The 26,980-nt window shown below is 44.4% G+C and overlaps 1 protein-coding gene across 1 annotated transcript in view; it reads right to left on the bottom strand.

Annotated features, from left to right (window-relative positions):
• SIM2 (SIM bHLH transcription factor 2) overlaps positions 1-26,752 on the bottom strand; it is a 56,441-nt gene extending 29,689 nt beyond the window's left edge. Inside the window, exons 1-4 of the mRNA XM_069871736.1 lie at positions 26,415-26,752; positions 18,605-18,687; positions 15,721-15,810; positions 9,414-9,522 (exon numbers count right to left, since the gene is read on the bottom strand). Of these exons, the coding sequence (XP_069727837.1) occupies positions 9,414-9,522; positions 15,721-15,810; positions 18,605-18,687; positions 26,415-26,589 (457 nt within the window). The 5' untranslated portion in view covers positions 26,590-26,752. The remainder of the gene's footprint in view (positions 1-9,413; positions 9,523-15,720; positions 15,811-18,604; positions 18,688-26,414) is intronic.
• Between the last annotated feature and the right edge of the window lie 228 nt (positions 26,753-26,980).

The raw sequence follows: 26,980 nt of genomic DNA, 5'->3' as shown, positions 1-26,980 counted from the left end.
AAAATACAGCATCACTTTGTTGCAGAACCAGTTCACATAGTAATATACATCAGTACTGAAGAGGTTGCCCAGAGAAACTGCCAGTGCCCCATCCCTGGAAATGTTCAAGGTAAGGTTGGATGAGGCTCTGAGCAACCTGATCAAGTGGGAGGTGTCCCTGCCTGTGGCAGGAGGATTGGAACTAGATGACTTTAATGTCCCTTCCAACCCAACCCATTCTACAATTCTATGCAAACTGCACACTGCTGCATCAAGCTCTCTTTTTGGGAAAGATATGAAGCAGCATTAAAATTAGGAGCTATTGACATAGCTAATGATTCATATTTGCTCTACGTGGCAATTTGTGTGTGATGTCAAATTACACCTGTAGTGAAGGAGAAGAAAGCTATTCTCAAAGGGCACATTTAGCCCAAAACACTATACAGACAGTCATCTGTTTCTACCTTCCCTCCCATTCAACTTGTGCAGAGACATACACGTGGTTCAGCCTAGTACTTTCCTCTGGGGATAAGGCACATGTGTGGTAAGATGTGCTCCATGTCCCTGATGGACCGTTTTACAGGCTCAAAACACAGATACCATGAGTTCATGTCTGGATAATGCTCTACTGCCCAGCCCCCAAACCCTCTGCATACCTTTGCCCTTTCAGTTTGTTATTTTCATCTTACCTCCTCTATACTATAAAGTTGCACATGTTCTGCTCTTATTCTTGTGTAATCTGCAAAGCATGTGGATCCCATATGGCACATTGCTGACTAAAAGAGCATGCGAGTATCTTGACTAGTCTCTTCCGTGAGCGTAACCAGGCTATCATTTTTGTGAGACATAGGAGAGACAAATGCCACAACTTCTATCCCTTAATTATGAATGTTGGTGACTTGTCTTCTAGAACAAAAAAAAAGAGGTAAAACCGTGGTAGAATACATGGAAAAGAGATGCTTTCATAATAATACACAAAGTTTTAAGGTAGCCCTTGAAGCTATGAATGCAGGATTGACCAACGGGGCCAGCATGAGAAGGGGCTTGCAAATGCCTTTGGTGGACTTTTCTCATTACAAGTTCAGAAGCAGGCCTGGAGATCAGCTAGTGAAAAATGAGAAGACAGACCTGTATGCCTGGTACATACTGATCATCTTTGTCATCATTATGCCAGGAAGTGCAAAAGTGAGTTTGCAACTAAAACAGTTCTCAAGGAGAAATACTATCATAGAATCATAGAATCACTAGGTTGGAAAGGACCCACTGGATTATTGAGTCCAACCATTCCTATCAAACACTAAACTGTGTCCCTCAGCACCTCATCCATCCGTCATTTAAACAGCTCCAAGGAAGATGACTCAACCACCTCCCTGGGCAGCCTGTTCCAGTGCCCAATGAACCCTTTCTGTGAAGTAACTTTTCCTGATGTCAAGCCTGAACCTTCCCTGGCAGAGCTTGAGGCCAGCTCCCTCCTTTCTACAACTTCCTTTCAGGTAGTTGTAGAGAGCAATGAGTTCTCCCCTCAGCCTCTTCTTCTCCAGGCTAAACAACCCCAGTTGATTCTATTCTCCAGCCCCTTCACCAGCTTCGTTGCTCTTCTCTGGACATGTTCCAGAGCCTCAACATCTTTCTTGTGGTGAGGGGCCCAGAACTGAACACAGGATTCAAGGTGTGGTCTCATCAATGCTGAGTACAGAGGGAGAATAACCTCCCTGGACCTGCTGGCCACGCCGTTTCTGATCCAAGCCAAGATGCCATTGGCCTTCTTGGCCACCTGGGCACACTGCTGGCTCATGTTCAGTCGGCTGTCAACCAACACACCCAGGTCCCTCTCCTCCAGGCAGCTTTCTAGACAGACTTCTCCTAGTCTATAGCACTGCACAGGGTTGTTGTGCCCCAAGTGCAGGACCCGGCATTTGGCCTTGTTAAACCTCATGCCATTGGACTCTGCCCAGCGGTCCAGCCTGTTCAGATCCCTTTGCAGAGCCTCCCTGCCCTCCAGCAGATCCACACTTCCACCTAGCTTAGTGTCGTCCGCAAACTTGCTAAGGGTGCACTCGATGCCTTCATCCAGGTCATTGATAAAGACGTTGAACAGGGCTGGACCCAGCACTGAGCCCTAGGGAACCCCACTTGTAACTGGCCTCCAGCCGGAGTTAATGCCGTTTACTAGCACTACTACATGCAAAGAGATGTATGAAAATAACATTTCTCTGTCCTTTCTTGGTATGCATGGTCAAAACTGATTCCAAGTAAAAGAGAAGAGATAAAACAGGTGAACGTATTTTCCCTTCTCCCTGTTACACTGCAGCATCATATATACACATGCAGGCTACAGGCTTAAGCATATACCTCTGAGCATCTTCCATCTTCTTTTTAGCAATTTAGTGGTACTAGTTGAATGATGAAATATAAATGCTTTACGAGGCAAAACTGCAAATTATATATGTTGGGAGAGCAAGTTCCTACCCACATACCAAGTTGAAAAATGAAGCCTGTGGGCTGACTTGGTTTGGCCTGTTAATGTTTTGGCTGTGATAGGAAAGCAGTCCGTTCTGTTGTTAGCCGCTGTCCTAGAGTTCCAAGGTTGCACAAGCTGTCCAAATTTCCTCCCCTTTTGGACAGTTTGTTATTTGTCCTCATTGTATCCAGAATCCTGGAGAGGGTAAATTACTCCTGTCATCCAAACTCAGCCATTTGCTATCATTTGCCAAAATTTTCCTTTGCTCCTAGAAGTGATGTTTCCAAACTTTTCTTAAAGAAACTCACAGGGGCATTAGGCAGAAAGGAAAAGAATAGGTTTTGCAGTCCGAGACCTCTGCTCTGTTTGGTATGCTTTACTGTTAACTACCAATGAAAATAGATTTTTTAATTGAGAACCATCAGTCTGCCCTCTTTTCCAGTTTTGTACATCCAAAATAATATTTTCTATGTTTCTGAAGTTCAAAATAACACTAACAACAAATGACAACAAGATCATTGTGTTAAACCATTATTTTTCAATAATGGTTCTTCTATAAAATATTTTTAGATTAATTAAAATATAAATTCATATCAACAGTTGTCTTTTGCACATGTACTACTGGAAAAAATCATTAAAACTGAGTGTAAAAAATTTCTTTCCAGATACACAATTTTCTATTCCTTTATTTTACTATCAAACAAAATGTGTAGGGAAGATGCTCTTCTTTGAGAGGGAATGTATGAACTGGCATTTATTTCTTAGCTGACTGAAACGGTGCCCTTAAAGCATCAACCAGAATGGAGAAAGCCTTACACAATGTATTCCATATCCCTTGTGTAACTTACATTAGGCTTATAACTAATCATATAAGAATTACGCAGTTGTTAGCAGACAACCAGAATGTCTACAATAACTGCAGTATTCCTCTTTCCCTTTGTCTGCTCTGGGGAATGTTAATAAACTGCTTTTAGTACACCATGCTTTGGTGTGCAAGTCAGCAAAAGTCGGGAAGCTATGTAAGTTTCAAAGGATTAAAATTTCAGAAAAAGCACATGAAACCAATAAAAGCACATAATGTCTGACTCCAGCTACACATATGGAAGACTAGCATATAATACTGAATCCCTCTCAGCATTGCTTAATTGCTTGTCTCGGTCAACCTGCAGTGTAGATATTTCTTATTTCACTTGCTTACTCGCTTATATTCAACTGTAGTGATGATAGATGCACTGACTGGTCATACCCAGCTTGCACTACCCTGATATTTCATACAAAAATTTCCTTCTTTATTGTTGTAGACACGGTTCAAGATGTATAGCGTTTCCCAAAAAACTCCAGATAGTTTAGTGGGTGTTACTATTCTGCTAACGCCCTATCACTCCATACTGCTAACTGCTGAAGAAAACTTTCTGCAAAAAACAGTTGGTACAGACATTTTTAATAACAACATCATCTGAGGGCTTAAGATCCGGACTTATATTGGTATGTGCATGCCAGTTTGTGCCAATATCTTGTTTCCTCTGAAGACCATGCTAGGAAGAGCTGGGTGTAGTCCATAATCCCGGTGCGTTCCTCGACATTCAGTCCTTGAATGCCAGCCACTATTTCAGACACTTTCAAAATGCTTATCACCTCTGGCCAGGATACCCTGTAACAGTCACTTCACAGCCAGCATTGCCAGCATTGTACTCGCAACAATGTGAGAATCAAATGGTTTGCCACTCAGTTCTATGCTGTATGTGAGCTGAGGAAAGAGGTAAACTCCTCATGTGCCTCCATGGAGTTCTGGAGCTATTGCTAGCTGGGCAGAATTTTGCATGGCACCACAACCAACTAGGTCTTCTTCACTAGGCACAGGAGATAATCAGCACGCACTGAGTCTCTACAGTCAGGCATAAACATAAACTTGCAGTCTTCCAAGATTCAGAAACTACCATTATACCATCTTCCTCACGTTTTGCAGCCAAGTCACCCTGCTAGATGACTACCTTCTGCTCCAGCAGGAGAATCTCATCCAGTGGACCCAGTTCCACTACTTGAAGAAACAGAAAAGAAAGGCTTCCAGAGCTGTAAGTGCTCAAGTACAGAGAGCATGCATAAAACACCTGTCCACATGTTAAGAAACCAATGTCTCAGCCCTACACCATGAAACAATTGCCAGTTTCCTGTTAGTTAAATGTGGTGTTCCTTATGATAAAGGCCCTATGAAAATCAGCCTATGCAACAGATACGGGTGGTGTAGGGAGTGCAAAACTGAGCTGTAAGCTTCCTGGGAAAAAAAACCAAGCCAAAACACAGAAAACTATTGCAGACCAGAAATACACCAAGCAGTATTTGGTTAAGTGTAAAGGGCCAGTGAAGTCATCTAGATCTGAGCACAGCCAGTATACAACATTTGGAAAAGATATCAAATTATTCTTTTTTCTTTTCTTTTTTTTTCTCCTTTTTCTGCTAACCTATCCCACTTGAATATAATGGATTCACATTGTTGCATCTGGTGCAAAGTTGGCCTAAAGACTTATGCAAGGTGATTTGCTGATGCTTACACTACTTTAATGTCTATGCGAGAGAGATTATTATTTTTCCCCACACCAGCCACCCTCAGAAAGACTCCAGCTGTTGGCTTCTTTCATACAAAGGAATCAGTACGTATTGCTTTACATTTTCAGTGCTGGTCATGCAAGTAAAAAGGCAGCTTAAAGACTTTCTAAGTTAAAGCTGAAATTCTCCAAAGCCTCCATAGATCATGGGGGTTATATCTTTCATTGAGTCATAGCTTATAGACTTTAAAGGCCAGAAAGGAGCATTAGATCATAGGTCTAACCTGTACATTGCAGCTCATTAAACTTCAGTTGCTTGCTCCTGTGCTAAGCTCAGTAACTTCTGTTTGCCTAAAGTCTATCTTTTATAAAGGCACACAGCCTTCAACTGAAAACATCAAAAGAGGAAGAAAGCATTGCTTCCCTCAATATTTTGTTCCTTTGGTTAATCAAACTCCTAGTTATTAATGTACGCATAATTCTAATTTGAGCTTTTGTGGTTTCAGCCCACAGACATTAGACCTTGATATGTGTAATCAAGTCACCTTCCAATCTTCTTTTTTATAAACAAAACAGATGGTGCTCTTTCATCTCTTCTTATAAGCCTTTTCAATCTTTCAATAATTTTGGGGGTTTCTCTCATTTGCCATTTTTTTTATAAAGTGCACAGCAGAATTAGACAGAAAAATCCAGCATCCACTTCACTAATACTGCATAAAGAATATAATTGTTAATCCTTGGCATTCCTGTTCATCATTTCTCTGCTTATGTGCATAAGGATTTTCCATTATCCCTTTTAGCCACAGTATCACAACAGGAACTCGCACCGAGCTTTATGACTTTTAAATGCTTCTCAGAGTCACTGCCTTCGAGTTTCTTGCCCCAAAAGCTGTCCTTATCATAATTTGGTGTAGTGCCACATAGTACTTTCCCAAAGAGTGATGACACAATAGCTGGTTCCCAAATTTTATGATATTTAATGTTGCTACAAAGTCCCAGCTTCTCAAAGCATGTGATTATTCAAGATTAAACTAATACATGATGTTTTGAGCATCAGGCTGAGACAGATAAAGAAAAGCAATGTGGCAGAGAGCATTATATAAAGAAATCCATGCTCTCTGATTGTATGCGGTGAGCAAGAATTTGCATTTCTCTAAGAAACAAAATTCATTAAAATAATGTTTCTAGAGCTCAACAACTGCAAGTCTTCTACCTTTCTTATGATAGTTGGCCTTTCAGAGAAGCTTCTATGGAACTGATGAAGCACTGGAAATACAAGGGAAGGTTTGAGGAGAATAATGAAAGGCAATGAGGAAGATAAAAAGCAAATGAAGAAATCAATAAAGGGAAATAATCAAAATTTACAAAGACCGTAAAACTAAAGGTTAAAAAATAATCTGTACTCTAGGTTCTTCAATATCAGTAACAGAATATCACAAAGTACAGATATGTATGCTTACATTTGTGATTTCTGTCATAAGAGATCTTATCCAGCTGCAGCTGCAGAAATAACAACTAAAAATGTGTATATGTACCAAGAACTAGCTGAAGAACACATCTTGAGCCAGCAAAGTTATCTGAGCCAAGCTGCAAATTCGTGTTATGAGCGTCTGTGTTTGCAGTGCAATATTGATTTTACTTCTGAGTAATACTACAGACTGGAGAAATCTATAATGTAATAAATTAATAAATGGAAATTTTTTTTTCAACCCAGTGACTTGATGATTCAGATGTGTTAAAAGATTAAAAGAGATAAAATAAAACTGAAATTACAAAAAGATGTGCTTTAAAAAAACTGTTTTCTTTTTAAATGGAAAATAAAGCCACTTTCACTCAACTTCCTGCTGTACTGTTATTTGTAGAATTCCATATTACATTGAATATTCAAAATATCTGTTTAATAGACAGAAGTTTCTTCATCCCTGGCATCTATTAAATAGTTTTCAGGGATTCACTGAAACAAAACAGGAAACCTTCTTTGATTTCTGTGGGCCAGATAATTTCAGGTTATGCCTCAAGATTAAATGTATATGCTGCAGAAAAGGGACCTACTGGCTCAGAGAAGACAAATAGCAGTAAATATTTGCCACTCTGTTAATTTAAAAAATATTTAACTATGGATTCTGGATATTTTAATACACCTGTGTCATGTGTTGTCTGGGGAAGAGACACACAGAAGTAAAATTTGCACAAAATAATCCTTATACAAACAAGAACATAACTCATCTGCTTTATTTATCTTCTCCAAGTCTAGAAAACCAAATAAAATGTTGTTTTGAGGTTTTTAACAATTTCCTCTGCTACACAAAATTTTGCACAAAACAAAGCATATATATGGATCAAATTTCAAAGTAAATTTTCCTTTACCCTTGCACAATTGAGAAACCAGACCTTGATGCTAATAATAAATGACATCTATGTAGAATGAGGCAAAGAAAGCTACAGAGAATGAGCATGTATCTGGGGCTAATTATACCATCAGCAGAATTTTGGACTGAAATGGTTGCAAGTAAACTGAAATTAACAGTTTCAATTGTGTGTCAAGACTTTTCAAAAGCAACCAGAAGAGAATAGAGTTGCACTTCACCATGAGGAGAATCTGTTAAGGAAATAAAGAATTTGACCATAAATAATAAAAATTGGAGGAATCTGATTGCTTCAGAGCATCCAGAGATATCCAAATACAAGCAAGAAACAGGCAGTAACAAGTTCTGAAAAAAAAAAAATCTAAAAAAACCTTCTATAAACGCAGTACTGGTGTGCTGACTCACAGTTTCTAGTAAACCAGAGTCATGATAGATGCTGAACAGAGAAAAGGGAAAGCATTTGACATAGAAATTAATTTCAATCAGTTGCCCATGACTCTAAATTTGTGAAAATGTCCAAATAACAAATTTAAACAAAAATACTATAACAGAAACAGAAAGCTATCACCATCAGCAAGACAGTGGGTATAAAAATGCCTTACTAACAATTCTGGATACCTGCAGAACTTCATGAAAAGTCATGTATTTATACAAGAGGTATCCCCTCTGCTTAACAATAAGGTAGGAAAAAAGAAAAAATGCTGTTTTTTAAAAAATGTCAACATAAAAACAAATTATCCGTTACAGAGGAATGAGCAAACTGTGAAACAGTCAAGTAGCTACAGAAATCAAAAGAGTCCAAGAAAACTGAGAGGTTGATTTTCAAGACACCAAAGGGTACACAAGACAAGCTCTTCGGGGAGGAAGAAGAGAGAAGGAAGGTAAGATAATTCTTCCATTCATACCACTAAGAGCAGTACATACACTTCCAGATGCATTAAACATCCCTGCATGCAGAGAGTACATGGTCCTGTGCTGGCGGAATCATCATGGTCAGAACTGTGGTGACATGACCAAGCACAGAAAATGCACAGGCACCTGAACTGTGAAAACCTGTCTGATCCTAAAAAGATTTGTAGTGCAAGCCCAAAGCTCCTCATGCTTAGGAAGTCCAGAGAAAAAAAAAAAAAAGTAGGGTATGAGCTCCAACTAAGTAATGATGAAATATATGTGAAAGGGCTTTGTATATGATGGAGCCAGATTATTTGTGATAGCTGAAAGTTCAAAGAATTGCCCATAAGGAAACAAAAGCTACTGAAGAAGATTGTGCAAAGATAAGCTTATCTTTTTGTTATTCATGCAATAGTCACAGTACTGAAGTAACAACTTAATACACAAATGGTTATGTTAATATGTATGTGTCGTGTCTGAGCACAGCCAGGGGGACAGTCCGATCCAGGTATTCACATAATCAATAAGAGTTCTGCTGTCTTTCCTAACACTCCATCATCCTGTATAGGTATGCATGGGTGAATCATCTGCAGCACTGCTTGGTGAATCAGCTGCCCAGTATCAAGGTAAGAGGACCTGGAAATATCCTTTTTAAGGAGAGTTTCTAAACAGAAGTCATTGACAAAACCCTTTTTTGCTCTTCCTGCAGTGGAGGGTGTTAAGTCTGGCTTTTTGTTCAAGCTTCAAATTTAACAGTTGCTTTCAAAACATTAGAAGTGTTCTCCTATTTCCCAATTGCCTAATGTATTATTATTTATTGTTTTTCCACTAAGACCAGGTAGTTGCGGCTGTGCAAAGCTAGACCATTGTAACATTCCTGCAACCTCAGCAGTGATGACAAAATAGCAAAGATTAAATGCTCACTGAGCAAAACCTAAAAACCTGTCTAAACTGCATGGATTCCATGGTATGGAAGGTGCTATTTAATCTAGGATACCTTATTCCCTTTACTACAACAAATCAAAATCATGGGTCACAGTTTCAGGTTCACACTGCTCCTCCCTGCGTGTGCATAGCTTCATCTTGGGTAAATATGGGCTTGTTACATTTTAGCCTAGGGCTGTAACTTTTCTTGGTTCTCAGTGTTAGTTTGATCACAGACCACACAGGTACCTTGTAAGAGGTGAGGATGAAGAGGCTGGTGAGCAGTAAGAACAGCGGTCATCTCATCGTGATCAGAAGGATGTATGTACTCGTAAATGCTATTCCCAGTCAGCTCCACCTGTGAAGAGACACGTAGCACATGAAGCAGTGCAGCTGGCTGAGTTTTTTTCCTGTTCTAAAAGAGCTCGTAAGTAACCTGCATGAACTGCATCTGGGTAACTACAGACCATTTTTAAAACACAAGTTGAATGTATGAAAATCATGTTCCAAGTTATACTCACTAAACTGAATTAATTCCTTCTTCGGCAGTAACTAATATTATTATAGAGGCTTTTGTGAGACTTTCTGGTGATGTTCCAGATACAGAAGAGCTGCTATTAGGGAGATCTAGCAAATGAAGAGATAAACTAGACTAGATGTAGAAATGTTAGATTGCCACAAAATGGGATAAATATTTGTGGACTGTATTGAAGTATCTCAGGGAGATAGATATATAAAAAAATACTGTTTCTACAGGTTCCCAGAAACTATCACCTACATTCAGCTGGCAGCTCAGCCTTCAGAGATAAATCACTAGACTTACACAATTCCTTTTGTGCCTTTTCAAAGACCACACTCAATCCACAGTAATGTGAAGGGCTCAGAACAGTAGCCAATGAATTCAAAAGGCAGACTCCCATAGATTTTCATGGGCACTGGATTGAGCCTTCGTGGCTTTCAGTAAATATGAACAGTAAAGACTAGATCTATCTTAAATATCTGTGCATTCCCTCTTCTCACTTGAACTTTGCTGGCATAAAAATGTATTTCTGTCTTTCCTGCTGTCATACCCATAGTAACTGTTGCACAAAAAATAAATGGCCTGCACCATATGTCCCTTTTGCTAACTCTATTTGCCACATATAAAACTTACCAACAAAAGTCTCCAGATAGATGCAGTAATTGATTTAAGGAGTGAACCAATACTTTGAGCCTGTGTTTTAAATTAGTGTCAGGCTGCCCAATTGTTCAGTGTGGCCTGATGTGCCTTGGGCCCCCAAGATCAGAGACAGCTGAGAGGTGAAGTAATTTAACCTATTATTCTGAGCCAATCCTACTGATTTGCTAAGATGTGTGATTTGCCTTTTCTTTAGAATAAATGAAGTTATCTACCCCACAAAGCAATCTTTTTCCAAAAATGTTTCTCATAGTTCCATTTTCTACATTATTCATGGAATGTCTCTTCCAAAGGCTATGCAAACTAACTTTTTTTCCTAGCTATCTATTCCCCACTGCTTCTTCCCAAAAACCCCTCCCTGCAAAAATGAAAACACCAACATTGATTTGATAGTGTAACCAGGATAATATTTGTTGTTCACTGAACAACAAAAAAAAGAAAGATAAAATAAGGAAAAGAGAGATGGAGGGAGAGAAAGAAAGGTAGAGTGAAAGAGGTGAAGAAAGAGAAAAAGAGGGGGGGAGAGAAGGGGAGGGGAGGAGAGAGAAGGGGAGGAATCCACATTACGTCATTTATATAATTTTCTCTAAATATCCTCCTTAAAAAGCACTGGCTATTCCCTTTCAGGATTGTAATAGGTAGGGACTTGCAGTAACACACTATATTCAAGCTTTAGTGGCAGGGGAGGAAGGAGAACATACAATCTCACTGTGAGTCATGCTTCTCAATGCTTCATTTTGGTTTTAATTACATGGTGAAAAACATATTTTAAATGTCCATAGCTATCTCCACAGATATCATAATCACCTATAGACTCATAAAAACAATTTAAAAAAAACCTAAAAATTCCTATGGTGATAGATATACTATTTGCTTAGTAAACCAAAACATGAAAAAAAAAAGTTATTTTAAAAATACACCACTGTGGTCAATATTAAAATCAAAAGGAGTATCACTAATGAGCCTGTTATATCACTTTATCTTTGGCTAATAGTGATTTTACTAAAGAATATGTTTTGCATTTGAAAATAAAACAATTGTATCAGAAAATATGCCTTCCAAAAAAAAAATTGTTCACGGATGGATATGTGCGAAAAATATCTCTCTTCAATATAAAGATTTTGCAAAAACAACACCAGCCAACCTGACTAGCAACTTCAGCAACTGTAGTAATCCAAAAGAACTTCTTGCATCTCTGCTTTTACTTTGTATAATCACAACCACATCAGCATGCATCTACTCCCTTACAAAGTATAAATCATGGGTATCTCTTGCTTTTCCAAAAGTCACTAGCTATTTCAAAAGGACTACTCATGGAAATACACATTTGTCCACGGGATTCACAGGTCTGCACCCAAGGTCACACTTTTATCCAAACTGTAATTTGTATCCCAGGGCTTAAATTCAAAACTAAAACACTTCGTCAAACTAATGACTACTTTTTCTCATTAAACACATAGGAATATTTTCTACCCTGACGTATGCATTTAGAACCCCAGCAAAATCAGGGGGAGGTGAACATGCAACACTGAAACCAAAATTGACTATAAAAATGCAAGTGGAAACATAAAGCCGTCAGCAAAGAGATGGGGGCTATGAAAGACTCAAATAACCAAAATATGTATACATAATTTGGAAACTGACCACAGTCTCCTGCTATGCATAGTGCATGCATGCTATTTTAAATTCTACAATGAAACACTGAAAACTTAAAAAAATAAAGTATATGGTTCAATTCATAAACCTTCTAAAACCCCATGCCTCAGGCTTATTAAATCAGCTTCCTCAATGTAGCTTTTTAATATCTGTAAATACCTGCTTACTACCCAATATTGCTGTTTCCTACTAAGAGGTTTTTTATATGTAACTCAGCTGCACATTTTTTTCCTGCCAAGAAACAATTCATAATAAACACAAAGGACTAAGTAGATGGATTCTAGAGCAAATAATTACATATTTTGCCTTTCATATACTTATTTGATGAAAGTAAAATAAACTCTTGGACAAGTTCAGATGTTTGTGGTTAAAGATTTCAAGTCATATCAAAAGTCAAAGATAAGCTTGGCTCCCTCATGGACCCAGAAATTGACTGGAATAAGCTCCAGATTTTTGAAAACTTAAAAAAAACCATCTTTCACCATTGTTTCCTAAGCAGATTTTCCTCTCCATTCTGTCTTTGGACTCTAAGGGGAAAAAATACTTGGGGAATTTGAACCTATTTGTTATCCACAGGAAAAAAAAAAAGAAAAAGAGGCAAGGAATTGGCTGTCTCAGTTAGCACAAGTCAGTTCAGTGCTGGCCTGAGGCCTGGTGAAATTAGATGGAGGAGGGGGTCCTAGCCATCAGTATTCACTGTTACAGTTGAGATCAAAGATGGATCAAAATCCAAAGCCACAAATTAAATGATAGGTCCACAAATGAAGATGTAACCTTTTCAGAAAAATTGTTTCTGGTTCTCTGATTGTGCAGACAGAAGTGAAGTAATGCTGAAAAACAATCTTTTGTGTTGTTTTTAATTTTTAAACTAGCTTAACTACACCAGCCAGTGCAAGGTTGTTCCAAAGCTCTAATTTCTTTCTGCTGAAGTTAAATTCATGGTCAACTAGAAGATAAAGGCTACTGTAGTACGCCCTCAAGAATATCCTGCAAAATATTTTTAAATAGACTTTTTATTCAGTTTAAATATATTTTTCAACAGATTGCACTTTAACTGGCAATTGATGTGTGGACTAGTTAATTGTCAAATTATTTAATAAAAAGGCCTTTCTATGCACACTCTAAGAGACTTTCTATAATCATCATCACTCTGGTCTCAGCTTGTATTGGCTGGAGCTCTATAAGAGCACTTGTTGAAAATATAGTGTGGGATTATGACTTGGTGAGGGAGACTTGCAGAATTTCCTTCTCAGACCAATCTCATTCTTGTTGATGTCAGTGGCAAAACTCCCAGCAATTTCCAGAGAAGCAGGAACAAGAACTCATTTAGAGCCCTGGGAAGGTTACAGGAATATCCTAGTGTTAATGTATTAATATCCTAGTACGCAGGAATAGCATAGTATTCATTCTAGTACTGCTTAAAGAAAAAAATGTCCCTTCAGAAGGATTGAGAAATAGCAAGAACAGATTAGATGATAAAACAATATCAAGAAAGGGGAGGGGGGGAAATCAGTGCCTTGTTTAGCTGGGATTTTGTATTTATAAATTGAAAAAAACGTGTGCTGTGAAACTGCTGGAACACTTAGTGTTTTGAGAATCTATAACAAGTTCTTAAATTTCATATTCCTCTGTCTTCTCCAATCTACATCTTTCTGGGAAGCTCAAGGGTACAGTCCATTCCTTCACAAATCTCTGCTAAAGTGACATATTTGTGATTTTGCTTATTAAACTAACTTGAATAATTAATATGACAAAACCCTCTAGGTCTCCTTAGCGCCTCTTGCACTAAGGGTTTATAGATACTTATAGGTGCAATGGATGTGGAATTCGGTCAGAGCAGAGGGCTGTAAGGGCGAGGGCTAAATACGGCTAAAGCCTGTATGACACTTCCAGTCCCCTCTTCTTGAACGCATCCAAGTCTATTTAGCATCCTACTGATCCCCTAGTTCTTTAATCGCAGCAGATGACTGGCTAACACTGAGACCTACGTAAGCTGATGACTTGATATTCCTCAAAAAAAGTAAGAAAACTAAAAAAAAAACCAAAACAATTTCTGGACAAAACCTGGAAGATCAGTTAGAGCTTGTCAAACAGCAAGCAGCACAAGACAATGAGACTCTACTTCAGGGAGGACAGATGGGAACACTCAGGGCTTTGGAATAATTGTGGTAACTAAATGAACCTATTCAAGCAGTCAGCACCGTGGTGGATCTTTTCAAAAGCTGGGGCAAGAAGAACTTTTAATAACACTGTTGATGCAGAGTAGAAAATATGGCCATTCTCTGGGAAAGTTTATTCTAAAACAAAGCAATATTTAAAGTAATTTGAATATGCATTAAATGTTATGAAACAACTAATACTATGCTGTAACAGACTCAACTGAACAACCTACTTGAATTAAGAATGTTCCCTGGACACAGTTTTAAAACTTGGCAGTAAAAACTATCCATACAGAATATTGATTCTCAGAATCAATTTTTCTAAAAAGAGATTACAAAAATAGGGACTGTAGCTACCTTTGGATGTAGAAGTGGTGTTTATGAGATGATATACTTGCTTTTTCTGACTATTTAGAGCACTATTTTTTTCTCACAGCTACTAATTCTAGTATCACTAATGTAACACACATTCCAAGAAATTTGCAATTTTTCAATCTAAAATATTAGTTACTCCCAAAGTTAAAGTACATATACAATCTCCACAATTCAGCTTCTTCTCTGTTTATTGAAAGAGCCACAGGGTGTATTCCCCATACAGTTTCAGAATATCCTGTGCTCTCTCACCTTCATCTCCTCGTTTTAATTCCCTCTGCAATTAAGTCTTTATTTCACTTTAACTCTGAGAAGTGTTTGAGCTACAAATGGTTCTGAAGAAATGTTTCTGTTTCTTATGAGTCTCAACCAAGGCCTAGTGAAAGAGGTTTTTCTATTGGACTGCAGCAAAGCTTTAGGTCAGGTGCTACCAATGAATTTGTGTAGTACATTTACAGACAAAGGTATGGGCACTTGCTGTCTGCAATAAATTGAGGCTATTTGCCCTTGTGCCTATCCTAAGAAGGCAAAAAATCAGAAATGTCCTTCTAAGAAAAAAAAAATGAACAACAATAAAAAAAAACTTATACTTCTTGTGCAGAACAGTAGTAAACTGAGTTTTATGAGTTCTATCACAACCATATAAAACGCTTTACTGAAAAGACCACTGAGCTGGAAAAACTCAGGGAAAACTACCCTGAATTCCATGTGAACACTCATAAATCTGCCCCGTTTACTTTTTTTTCCTAAAGCACATTTACCATAAAACTCATGTTCCACATTAGATTTCCTCTCTATTTCATAGCAAGTTTCAATATCTTACACAATCTAAAACATATAGACTTGAATTCTAAACTTTATTTCAGACATATAGCATTACTGTACAGGCAATAGGTTTGGGTTTCAAGGTCTGTGTATATCTGCAATTTGCAATATCATATTATTTATTGCCTTTCTTAAAGGTAACGAGGAGTAAAACACATGGAACAAGAAAAGATATAAAGACAGTCATGAAGCAGTTGTAAGTAAAAGAAACTTAAATATTTAAGTAAAGCCATTTGTGAGAGAATGAAGTTGAAGCTTCAAATACCCCTAAAATACAATATCATTATACACATGTCAAGATACTAGTGTGAACCTATCCAAATCTAGTATCTGTATTTAACAGATAGACAGAATAAGTCACTCATACCTGAGATAATCCAAGATGTACAGACGCTGTTTCTGAGATGTACATTATTTTGCCATCTGATGCTACCACGAAAACAAAGCCATCCAAAGTCTGAAAAAGATAAATACACAGGTTAAAAAGCAAGCGCTCGGTGGAAAGCATTTACACAGAAAAATTTTTGAAGCCTTTTGGAGGAAGATTTCTGTCCAACTTCAACAGCAGCAAAGTTTAAGGAACAGAAAGCTTTATCCAGTGCCGTTCCTACAAACTCTAGGACACACACACACATTGTGAAATCCAATTCATTCCCCCTGCAGATGCTAGCTTTACTGCTTCACTTTAGGTTAACATTCTCCTGTTGATTCTGGTTATTTTAGTACTTGGTACAAATCCTGAGCTATGTGGTACTTAGGGGAAAGGCTAGTACTATGCAAGCCATTTATTATGGTATAATTGGCAGACACAGCTTACTGCTATTTGCAATATATTTAATGATACCATAAGCAATGTTTTAAATTTCTGTGACTATATTTTTAATAAAGTCTCTCTGAACAGAGGGCTGTCTGCTATGTAACTATACAAACTTAGGAAAAGGAAGTAAAATAAATCAGCATTCAAAAATTCACACTTGAAGAGAAGTATTTATGCTCATTAAGCTGTATCCCTACATTTTGTGAGTTGCAACTAACAGTAACACATAATGCAGGCTTGAGGTCCAACCCTACAAATTCTTATTGGCAGCATATTGATTAGGAGGTAAATATTACTTGTGTGAGTAAAAGCTGAAGTTTTTTTAGTCATATATCATTTTTATGAGAAAGAAATAATATGGTGGAAATGGCACAGGCTACCTAAAACTGGCCCTGCTTTTGGGAGACAAATTGTCAGTTTGGAGTTACCTTGATTCTTCGGTGTCTATTCTGAGACATTTTTTCAAAAGTATCTGATATTCTCAGTCAAAAAGTATTCATTATCTATAACCAGTTTAGGGACCCTTGATCAACACGTACACATGAGCATCGTTGGAAAATATATGTGGAGCAGGAAAAAAAAATACAGGATATGGATAAAGCAAACACCTACTTTAATTCACCTTTTAAGTTACTGGAGAGAAGCAATAAAATCCTGTATGTTTCATGTTCTTACAGTGCTGCCCCAATAAGAAAATAGTCCAAATTATTCTCTCGCCTACTAACGATTCTACAGCATGTAATTGAAACCAGATTACTCTTTGCCTTTACATTTTTTTTCTTTTTTTGAGACATAAATTAAATGTTGTGGAAGTATTAAAATAGGAAATAAATTATTGCATCCTTAGCCATAATTTTGCTTTTAAACACTGTCATTTTGCAATCGGTCTGCCCGGGATCATAACTAAAACCGTGTCAATGCTTCCATTACCGCATTACATAGTGCATTAGGTCTCTAGCTTCCCTACACAGAAAAGCAAATTGCAGCTGAAATTTCACATGTATGGCTTCAGTCTAAGAACCCTTACATTTACAGTAAATGTGGGTTTGTTAAAATGTTAAGCATTCGTAATTCATAAATAAATTAACTGTAAAATGAGTTTTACAGGTGATTAGCATATAATGTTATTTAAGTTCGTTTAATGCCAGAAACGGTGTGGAAACAGCTAACAGGGAGGAGGAGCAAGTGTAACAACGATTATTTTTGTAGTATAACTAGATGCGTATTTTCTAGGTAGATTCTGAACAGCTGATAGGACATCAGCTACGGAGAACAAACTTTTCAAGGCTCAAAACACCCACGCACGGGACAAATTTGAACTTCATGGATTTTTTTTTTTTTTTTTTAACTACACGTAAGTAACGTCTGCTTCAAATCACTCCACCCAAAGAGCGCTTTCTTTCCACTTCAGGAGAACCGATGATATTCTGCAGGGCTGCAGTACCAAGTAAATAACCGTGCACGTCATTTCGAACGCAGGACGACCTCGCAACAGCTTTCCCAGCCAGCCCTCCCCCGGAGTAGCTTGGATTGAGCCTGGGAAGAAAAAGCAGCTACCTAAGAGGGGGCTGCGAATGGAAACAAACCAGCCGGGATGCTGGGATGGGGGTTGAAAGGCCAGGACTCACCCCAAAAGCCGCGGGGGTGAAGGTGGGGGACCCGGGGTGGGAAGCGGCCGCAGAGCCCGAACAGAGTTTCTGTTGAGGTTTTTATCCCCGGCCCGAGCCAACAGTTAAAACAGCTCCAGCCCTGTGACCAGGAATTAACCTCCTACAATAAAAACGGCCGTTAAATGATTACGGTTTACTAGGTCTTTAAAATCGGGGGAGAAAACCCTCGCTGTATTAAGTTCACAAATTAAAAAAAAAAAAAAAAATTGGAGCTAAACGTAATTTCCCCCCGCTCCGGCTGGCACGCACACCCCAGCTACGGCTTCCTAAATTCTCCTAGGCTGGGGAATTCGGAGGAATTCCAGAGCAGACCCACGGGATTGGGAACAAGGGTGTTTTCAGGTGCTTAGGTCGGTGGGCGATCTGACCCAGACGTTCACCCTGCGCTCCTCGCAGGGCTCCCCTCCCCAAACACGGGCGGGGAAGGGCGATCCCCGCTGTCCCGCACCCTTCCCCGCCGCCTGCGGGACATCCCCAACAATTCCTTGGCTTCTGGTTAACGCCTTTACGGCTGGGAGAACCTTGAGTGCGCAGGGAGCCCATCAGTGCCACGGTGAGCTGCTAAGGTACCAAAGGTGAAAACAATCAAAATAACAGCTGGAGTGGTTGTTGCCTCGCTTCTTTTCCCCTTCCCGGCCAGGAGTAAAAAGGAGGCTTCAGCCAGGCTCCTCTGGAGTGCCGAGGAGAGGAGAAAGAGGAGGAGAGGTGGAGGTGAATCCCCTCGCAGCACCAGGCGCGTACGGGAGGAGGGAGGCGTCCACTACCTGAAGCAAATGGGATCCCAGCTCCTTGGCCACGTTATCCAAGGGCCCTATCCTGCTCGGCTGTCCCCAGGCGTCGCCCAGACCTGCAAAGGGAACCAAGGAGCTGGTTAAAACGGGAAGCGGAGCCGGGTCCCTCCCTGGACCACCCCATCCCCTGCGGGATGCTCCCACGCTGCCCGCAGCCCCCGCTTCTCCGGGCCGGGCTGCGGCGCGGAGGCTCGGGAATTAGGGAAGCTTGAGCACCTCCTACACACACGCGTGGGAAGGGGATTGCTCTTTTCCTTGAGGTCCCGGCCAGGACAACCCCGCGGGAGCCCTTTCTCCCACCCCGGAGAGCCGCTCGTCCCCCGGGAGGCGCCTTCCCCGACGGCTTCTCCCCCACGCCCGCTGGGTTACCTCGTTCCCCACGAAGATGGGGCTTAAGGGCAGGGGTTCTGCCCCTCGCCCAGCACCTTCCCCGTCCCCGTTTCTCACACGCCGAGAACCCCAGACCAGGCGCAGCCCAGGGCACTTGGCTCTCGGCGAAGGCAGGAGATGCTGCGAGGCGCTCGCTCGCCTTCAATTACTGCCCCTCGCCACGCGTGACCCCAGCGGGAGGCGGCAGGGACGGCCCCTGACTCCCAGCCGTGGGTTCTGAGGGCTGGGGGGCAGCGGGGCTGCCGCGGGGGTGCCGGTGGCCACCACCCCCACGCTGGCCGAGGCGAGTTGCTGCTGGCTGGGGCAGCCAAAGGAGCTCAGATCTCGCTCAGGGAGAAACAGCCCCGACGGCCTCTTCACCTGCCCACGGACGGGACCGAGCAATTCGTCCCCTGCCCGTGGTCACGCTGTCCCCGCAGGGACTGGGGACAGTCCCTGCGCCCGGCGCCGCCTCGGTGACAGCGACAGGTTACCGAAGGGGCTGTGCTGGGGGCGCTTGGGGGCAGGGGAGCTGGTCTGGGGGCTGTATGTTCCTTTTTTTCGTTTCTTCCACGCCAAGGAAGCGTGCATCGTCCTGCCGGTGAAACGAAAACCACCCCCCGTGCCATATAAGAGGATGGAAACTCGTGTCGGCACCTCATGGCAGCTCCGCAGCGAGACTTAGCCCGGGGGACCGGGGAAGTGGGAAGGGAGACGGGGTCGCATACATTTAATGCCTCCTTTTTGGAGAGAAAAGAAGGGTGAAGCCCTCGGGGCTGCAACGCAGCTTCTGAGAGGCCACGGAGCTTTAAGGGCGCCCCTGCCCGAGCTGCTCGGCAGCCGAGAGGCGAGTGAAAGGCAGGGATGCTCTGTGCCAGCCCGGCGATGCTGTGGACGGGGCGTCCGGGCGTCCCGTCTGTAGCGTTTCACCTGGGCGCGCACACCTGCCACGGATGCAGAGCCCTTCAGCCCAGGTAACCTCCAGTGTAGCCGCAAACCGATGTGCAGCCGTGAAGCCCAGCGCCGCGTTTGCCTCCTGCGCCCTCTCTCACCGGCCAGGCGCTTTCGAAGAAAAGGGGCAGAGGCCGCCGCAGCGGGGGCTCCGCTCTGCTCTGCTGCGGGACCAAGAACTCGGTACCCAGGTGGAAAGCCCCTGCCCTGAGCTCCAGCTTCGGAGCGCGGTTCTAAACGTCCCCCTCCCCCGAAAGAAGCGTTTGGCCACGCGTTGGGAAATCTGCTTTGAAGAGGCAAACGAAAAGTCGCACTTTTCTGCGGCGTTTCACAAATCGCGGTTTGGAGAAGAACCATAAACTTCCAATGATGGGTCTAAACGTTCTTTCTGCTTCCCCTGAGGCGGAAAGTTTGAGGATCGCAAAGACAACCTATAGTCTCTTTCCCGAGACGGTAACAAATGCAGCCGGTAGAGTCAGTCCCAGTGCTACGCGGCTTGCCCTTGTTTCGATTTACTAATTGCAAAAATATCGAAACATGGGATCGTAACCCTAGAAAGGGGTTACGCATAGCGGTGTAAAAACCCTCCTGAAACCAGCCCTGACTTTCCGAAGGACGAAGCAGATTTGATCTTTGAGCCACTCAACTAAAAGCTATTCAAGAACCAAGCGAATCTCTGCCGCACCCGGGCATGACAATCAACCCCATCCTGTCCATCACACCTGGCCAGGTACAGTTTCGCTCCATCGTCTAAAATCTACGCTATTTTTGAGGTTCTTTCCCAACCTGAACTAAAAAAAAGCTACTTCCGCGGATTCGTTTCCCTTTGAAATCGTAAATTGGAGTTGCGATTGCGGACTCGCGTTTGGGGGATCAGCCTGGCATTCGTCGAAGCTTATTTTAAAGCCGATGATTTTATCATTTAATCCGCCAGCGGATCTTTTTTTAAGGATGGAAACGAAACGAATGAAACCTTACGTTCAGATAAAGGACTAACGCCCATTAACTTGCCTTCCGAACGATTTGCAAACGCGCAGCGTTACCTCCCGTAAACATATGGATGCAATAGACCCAGCCGAGCTGCTCCTGCCCAGCCAGTAAATAACACACGTTCTCACTCACTGGGCTGGAGCGAGGCCAAAAGAGCTGCTGATACAAAGCGAGCGTTTCCTACATCGCTTAAACGCGGTGGGAGTTTGCTGGGGTGGCCCCGGCCGGGAAGAGGGCTCCGGCGGGGAAGGCTGTCGGGTTTCCGACGCGGCTGTGCAGCCGGAGGGGTCATTTCGAAGGCAACGTTTAAGAAAGACCCATTACGGCACGAACTATCCGAGATACTGGCCCAGAGAGGGATTTCCCTGCGAGCGAGCAGCTGGGGCATCCTTCCCGCAGATGCTGCGGGCACCCGTGGCGGTGGCTCTGTCCCCCAACGCGGCCACTTCCCAGTGCTAGAGGACAGGGGGTCGCCTACAGGCGGTGGCTCGGGGCCACACCGTGCAGGACCAGTAGCCTTAAGCACAGAGAGCCGGAGCCGGGCTCGACGTGCAGGAGCTGGCACGGCGGAGCGCTGCCCGCCGGGAAGGTGACTCGCAGCCACCTCTTTCCTTGGCATCCCGCTGCTGACAAACATGGATGAGATGATCCCCCCCTCTCCTTGTTCGCCCTCCGTTTGCTGGTGCCTGTAAAGGACGGCTGGTCCCCGGGGCTGCGCTGGGTGGGCAGGGTGGGCGCAGGGTTCGGCTGCGACAGTGGCGTCCCAGGGACAAAGAGGAGGGGTTGCAGGGGCACCCCAAAGTACGTGCTATTTTACCGCTGAAAGACGTGGGGGTTCTTATACGAACACATCCACCTCTCTTCGGCGAACCCGAGCACGATTTCCACCACACCCGCCCCCCCCCACCGCCTTTTGACATCTCTGGCTGTTTTTCAAAGGACCTCAACATTCACTTTGTACCATTTCCCAGTTTCCAGGGAGAGGGGTGAGTTAAACCGTGATGACTTCTAGAAATATTTGGGAACAACTCCCGCGTTTGCTCTCCAAATATATCAATTCGTACACACACACACACACACACTTGAAAGCCCGGTAGCTTTTCTGCTTGGGATTCTGCTAAAAGAATTACTTCGAGATGTATTTTGTTAAGTATCGGATTGCCCTGTAACTTGGAGCGTTTCCTTTTTGTCTAATGTACTACTCGCCGGCTCCCCCGGAGCGCACGGTCCCCCCGCGATATTCAATAGTCACCTGGGTCAACTACAAGCACCTGGATTGTCAGCGCCGCCTCTCCCGGGGGGTTTTCCCCCGGCACGGTTATACCTCCCTCGGCCAGGGAAGCAACGGGGAAAGTACGAGGGGGTTCGGCGAGATGCCACCCCCGGGACTGGGAGGAGGCAGCCCCTGCCCTCGCCTTTGGCTCCCTAGATTATTCGAGGCTCAGGGCTGGATAGGAACGGGGTGGCCTGTCAGCCCTGGAAGTCGGGGCGAGGGGCAGAGGTGGCATCTTGCCCTTAAGCCCCATCTGCGGCGGGGGGAGAGGTATCTCAGCCCCTACGGCACAGGAGACGGCACCATTGACAGGGAGACAGAGGGAGAGGGACGGGTCTGGAGCAGAGAGGTTGCCCTCGGATCTAGCGGGGGGAACCTCTGCTTGAGGCAGGGAGGCTCCTTTGGGAAGAAGCAGGGCTGCGTTAGGTTAACTTCGGCAGGGATGTGCCGGCTCGCCCGCCTCCTCTCTGCGGGCTTCAGCGTCGCCGCCTGGAAAGGGATGGGCGGTGGGAACGACGGATGTAAAAATCAAGACTTCAGCTTAAAACAAGAAAAAGAAGAAAGGAAGAAAGAAGAAAAAGAAATCAAAACTAGAAAAGGAAAATGAAAAAGGGACAGAGGGGAAAAAAATAAAACCAAACCAAAAACAACAACAAAAACCCAACCACCAAAACCGCCTTCCAGGAACAGCCGGACAAACCCAAATCCGGCCCTTCCCTCCAAGCCAGAAACTCCACCTCGTGCTAACAACTCTGCAAGCGGCCCACGACAAACAGCGACGTCCCGGACAGACCCACAGCTCCCCCGGCAGTGACACCCCCGCCCGTCCCCGCACCCCGGCACTGCGCGCTCCCGCCGCCTGGGAACGGCCGCGCGGCTCCGGGGAAGCCCTAGTGACACTTTTGTTTTAGTAAGACCTTTAATACAACTATTAGAGGTTATTACAATCGCGGCCCGGTTTCGTAGAGGGATTACTCACGCCGCCGGCTCGAGATTTATTTATTTATTTAATGCATTAATGAATCTCTTCGGAGTGCGTATGAAAATTAGATGAAATTGTTGCAGCTCGTCTTGATTTTCTTGAAATACACATTCACGGTCACGTTTAAATAGGGACAGAAAAAACTCTGTATGCTCCTATTAATTTCTACTGTCTGCCCTTCGGAATAGGGAACAGGTCTCAGATCTACCGCTGAGTGATTTTATTCCGATTATTTTGTACAGCGCACAGCATCTTTTGGGTCACTTATTACTTAGCTAGTTCTCATCCGGTTTAAACATCTATAAACGTGCGGTTTTACAGTCATTTTTGGAAACAGCTTCGGAGATGGGGAAGGGAGAATGTTACAACTTAACCAGTTTGCCACAACCAGGACGCAGAGAACAGCGGTTTTAAAACACGATTTCTTCTCCCGTCTCTTTCTTTCATTTGCTCATTTTTAGGAAAAAAAGAAAAATAATACTGACAGTCAGGACAGAAGCCCCGTGGTGTATTTTTGTTTTGCAGTAATAAATGCCTTGGCGAAAAATTCAAAACACAAGAGAAGATGAGCTAACCGAGAGGGAGCGCGGGGGAGGCTGTAGGTTGCTGTCTCCTGGACTTTAATTCATGAATCTGAAGGTCAGAGGGAAACCGCACGGCGAAATCTGTGGTATCAGAGCACGAAGTTGTGCACTTTGAGGGGGAAAAAGAGCTGGAATATAAATCTTCTTTCACTCTCACTTCTTTGAGCCTGATCGGGCGTCTCCGCGGGGAGATCAGTGACTTCAGTTCCTAAGATGCATCTTCGGGAAACCGGGCGAGCAGGGGGGGACAGATCTGTCGAAAGGCTGAGACCGGGCGCCTCGGTGAGGGTCTCAGTCTTTGCCTAAACTAAGTGTCAGCTCGCTCTGGAAGTAAAGCGGCTGGGGAAGCCATCCATCGGAGTTTTTTAAAAAAACACGCTTATTTCTCCAGTCCAGACAGCGCTGGAAGCCAGTTTTATAGCCGGGCAACACTTCTGATCACGCTGGCTGCAGCTCCCTCGGGCTTAGCTTGCATGTTGGAGGCGCCACAGGCCTGTCCCCCCACCCCATCCCCCGCCACCGCGGTCTGGGAGAAGCAAACTCCCTTGAGCCTGGAGAGGGTGGCACCTCGGGGCTGGACACGGACACGGGACTAGCGGCAGCATCCTCTTCGAGAGAGAGAATCCCGGGGGAGAGGGAGCGGGCTGCACAGCTCCCACTGCCCCGGGAACACCTTCTCCTTCCTTAGAAAAATCCCCAGGGAAAAAAGGGAAGGGAGGGTAATGCGGGACCGCGTGCCGTCGGGCAGCCCCCCTGCAACCCTCCACCCTCCCAGGCACTAAACACCCGTCTCGGGGACCGGAGGCGTTTATTTCCCCGGCCTGTCATCCCTGGATACAAAGCTTTTGGCTTTAAACGTCTTTCCATCCGTACTTAAGACGATGAAAGATCAGGAATTCGCTGTACGTATTTAAACGTTGCTCCTAATAAGCAGAGTGTGCGGAAGCGCACGCCTGGACTGTTTAAGGGAGACAGACGCATAAAACACACCCAAGCTGTGGGTATAAACCTGCTCCCGGGGTCGTCTTGCTGCTCCTGAGGATCAGCAGGGCTGGTAGAGCAGGGGCACATCCAGCGGCACCTCGAAACGTGCCCCTTTTTTCCTCTCTTAAATCAAAGCCATTCGGGGCCACGTCCCCCAGCAAGGGCTGGCAAGCGCCCCCCTCCTCCCCCCAAAATTACGACACGCTCTTTCTCATCGGGAAATTAGGGAATAATGGCTGGAAATCGCAGCAGAGAGGAGCCTCGCGTCCCCTTGTTTCCTAACACGGCAGTACACGATAAAAGAGCCCCGGCTTGCCGTGCCAGCACTTGCTCTCGAAATTACTAAATTATCTGCCCATAACGGTAAGATTTCTCGGTTCGGGAGTGGTTTTTTCCAGCACCCCTTTTTTTTAATATATATATTAAAATATATATATTTAATATATATAAAAAATATATATATAAAAATATATGGTTTGGGTTTTTTTTTCTAATTGACAGGCTTTTAATAAAGCTCCTTAGAAACCGCGATGGAGAGCAGACCTTCCACTCCGGAATTTGCTTATTCCTTCACACACACCCGCCGTGTCCCGTCAGGAGAGGCACAAACAATTGACAAAGGAGGGAGTCGGGCTCTATTTGGCCGCCCGCAGACACCAGCCAGCGCTTCGTTTCACGCCTCCCGTTTCACGGGAAGGACGGGCGGCCCAGGATGGTCGGGGGGGTGTGTTTTTTTTCACCAGACCCCGGGGGAAGGAGGGAGAACTGTCCTGCTCCGTCGCTCCGGGAGGAGCTGCGGGAGCCACCGCCCCGGCCGGGGGGCAGCGGGGTCCCGGTGGGTTCGGGCTGCCACCCCCCCACCCCCCCACTCCCGCTCTCCCCGGGCCCAGGAGAAGGCGGAGGGCCTCGCTGCCTTATTACCCGGGCTGCTTCCCTACCCCCAGAAAGCTCCGAGCAAACCAAAATAACAATTACACCCACGCTGTTGGGTTTCTTTGGACCCCCACCCCCAATCCCGGTCCGTGCGTGGGCACCGAGAGCCTCCCCGAGGGGCCTCCCCGGGGACCTGGGGGGCTGCCCCCCTGCCTCTCGGGGCTGAGCCGAGCGGAGCCCGCTCTCTCCGGGACAGACAGACAGAGCTGAGCCGGCAGGAAAGCAGGGGAGGGGAGAAAAAGGGGGGGTTTAAAGGGGCGGCTCTGCACTCCCACCCCCCCCCGCCCTCCCGGCGTAGCCCCCGGCCGGGGTCCCCGCGCATCTCCCCGCGGATCCCGTTATCCTACGTGGGGCCACGGCGAGATTATTTTCGGGTTTAGGCCTCACAGGAGCAGAGCTGCGACTTGCAGCCCTCCCCTCCGCAGACCATCCCGCGCTGCCTTCTCTTCCCAGGCAAGGGGGCTCCTTCCTGACGCCCCCCTCCCCACCCCCACCCCCACCCCCCATTCCTCCCAGGGCTGGCAAACCCTGCCAACTCCTTCCTCCCGGGGTGTAGGGGCGATGTGGGCTTATCCCGGGGTGCAGAATGAATGAATGACCCGAAAGACCCACAGGGACCATCCAGTCCGACTTCTACACCCGCACAGGACAACCCCAACACTCATACCGTGGGGCTGGGGGTGTCTCCCCCCCTCGCCCCGACCCGTCGGTGGTTACCTTCGGGGAAGACTGCTCGCATTTTCAGGTAGCTGGTGGTGAGGCGGATGATGGACGCCTTGTCCAGCTGAGAGGTGATGGCCGAGGGCAGGGGCAGGAGCTTGGCCAGTTCGTAGAATTCTCCATTTTCTTTTTCCCGTCTAGTCTTTGCTGCGTTCTTGGATTTTTCCTTCATCGCGACTACTGCCAGGCGAAGATGCCACTGGCATATTAGACCCGATTCTTCCGAATGGCAGGGGGCATGGATTTCGGCTTCAGAGTTAGTATTTTCGTTTAAAGAACGGAGGGAATTCACGCGAATAAAATAAAATTATAATAACTGAAAAAAAAAATAAAAAGGGGAGGAAAAAAAGGGGAAGAGGGGAGGGGAAAAAAAAAAAAAAGCCAAACCAACCAAACAAAACCAACACCAAAAGAAACGGTGCAAGGAGGGGGGAGGCGATTTCTTGAGACAAGCCGCTCGGGAGAAGGCAGTTCTGCTCCGGCCCCTCGGTATCTAGCGCTTCGAAACCGAGACTGAAAAGACCTACGTGAAGGGCGCTCCTCTGCCTGCTGCTGCAATCGGA

The sequence above is a fragment of the Phaenicophaeus curvirostris genome, chromosome 1 (assembly GCF_032191515.1).
Source record: "Phaenicophaeus curvirostris isolate KB17595 chromosome 1, BPBGC_Pcur_1.0, whole genome shotgun sequence".
NCBI classification, from domain to species: Eukaryota; Metazoa; Chordata; class Aves; order Cuculiformes; family Cuculidae; genus Phaenicophaeus; species Phaenicophaeus curvirostris.
This window is presented reverse-complemented; position numbering and strand designations above follow the sequence as displayed.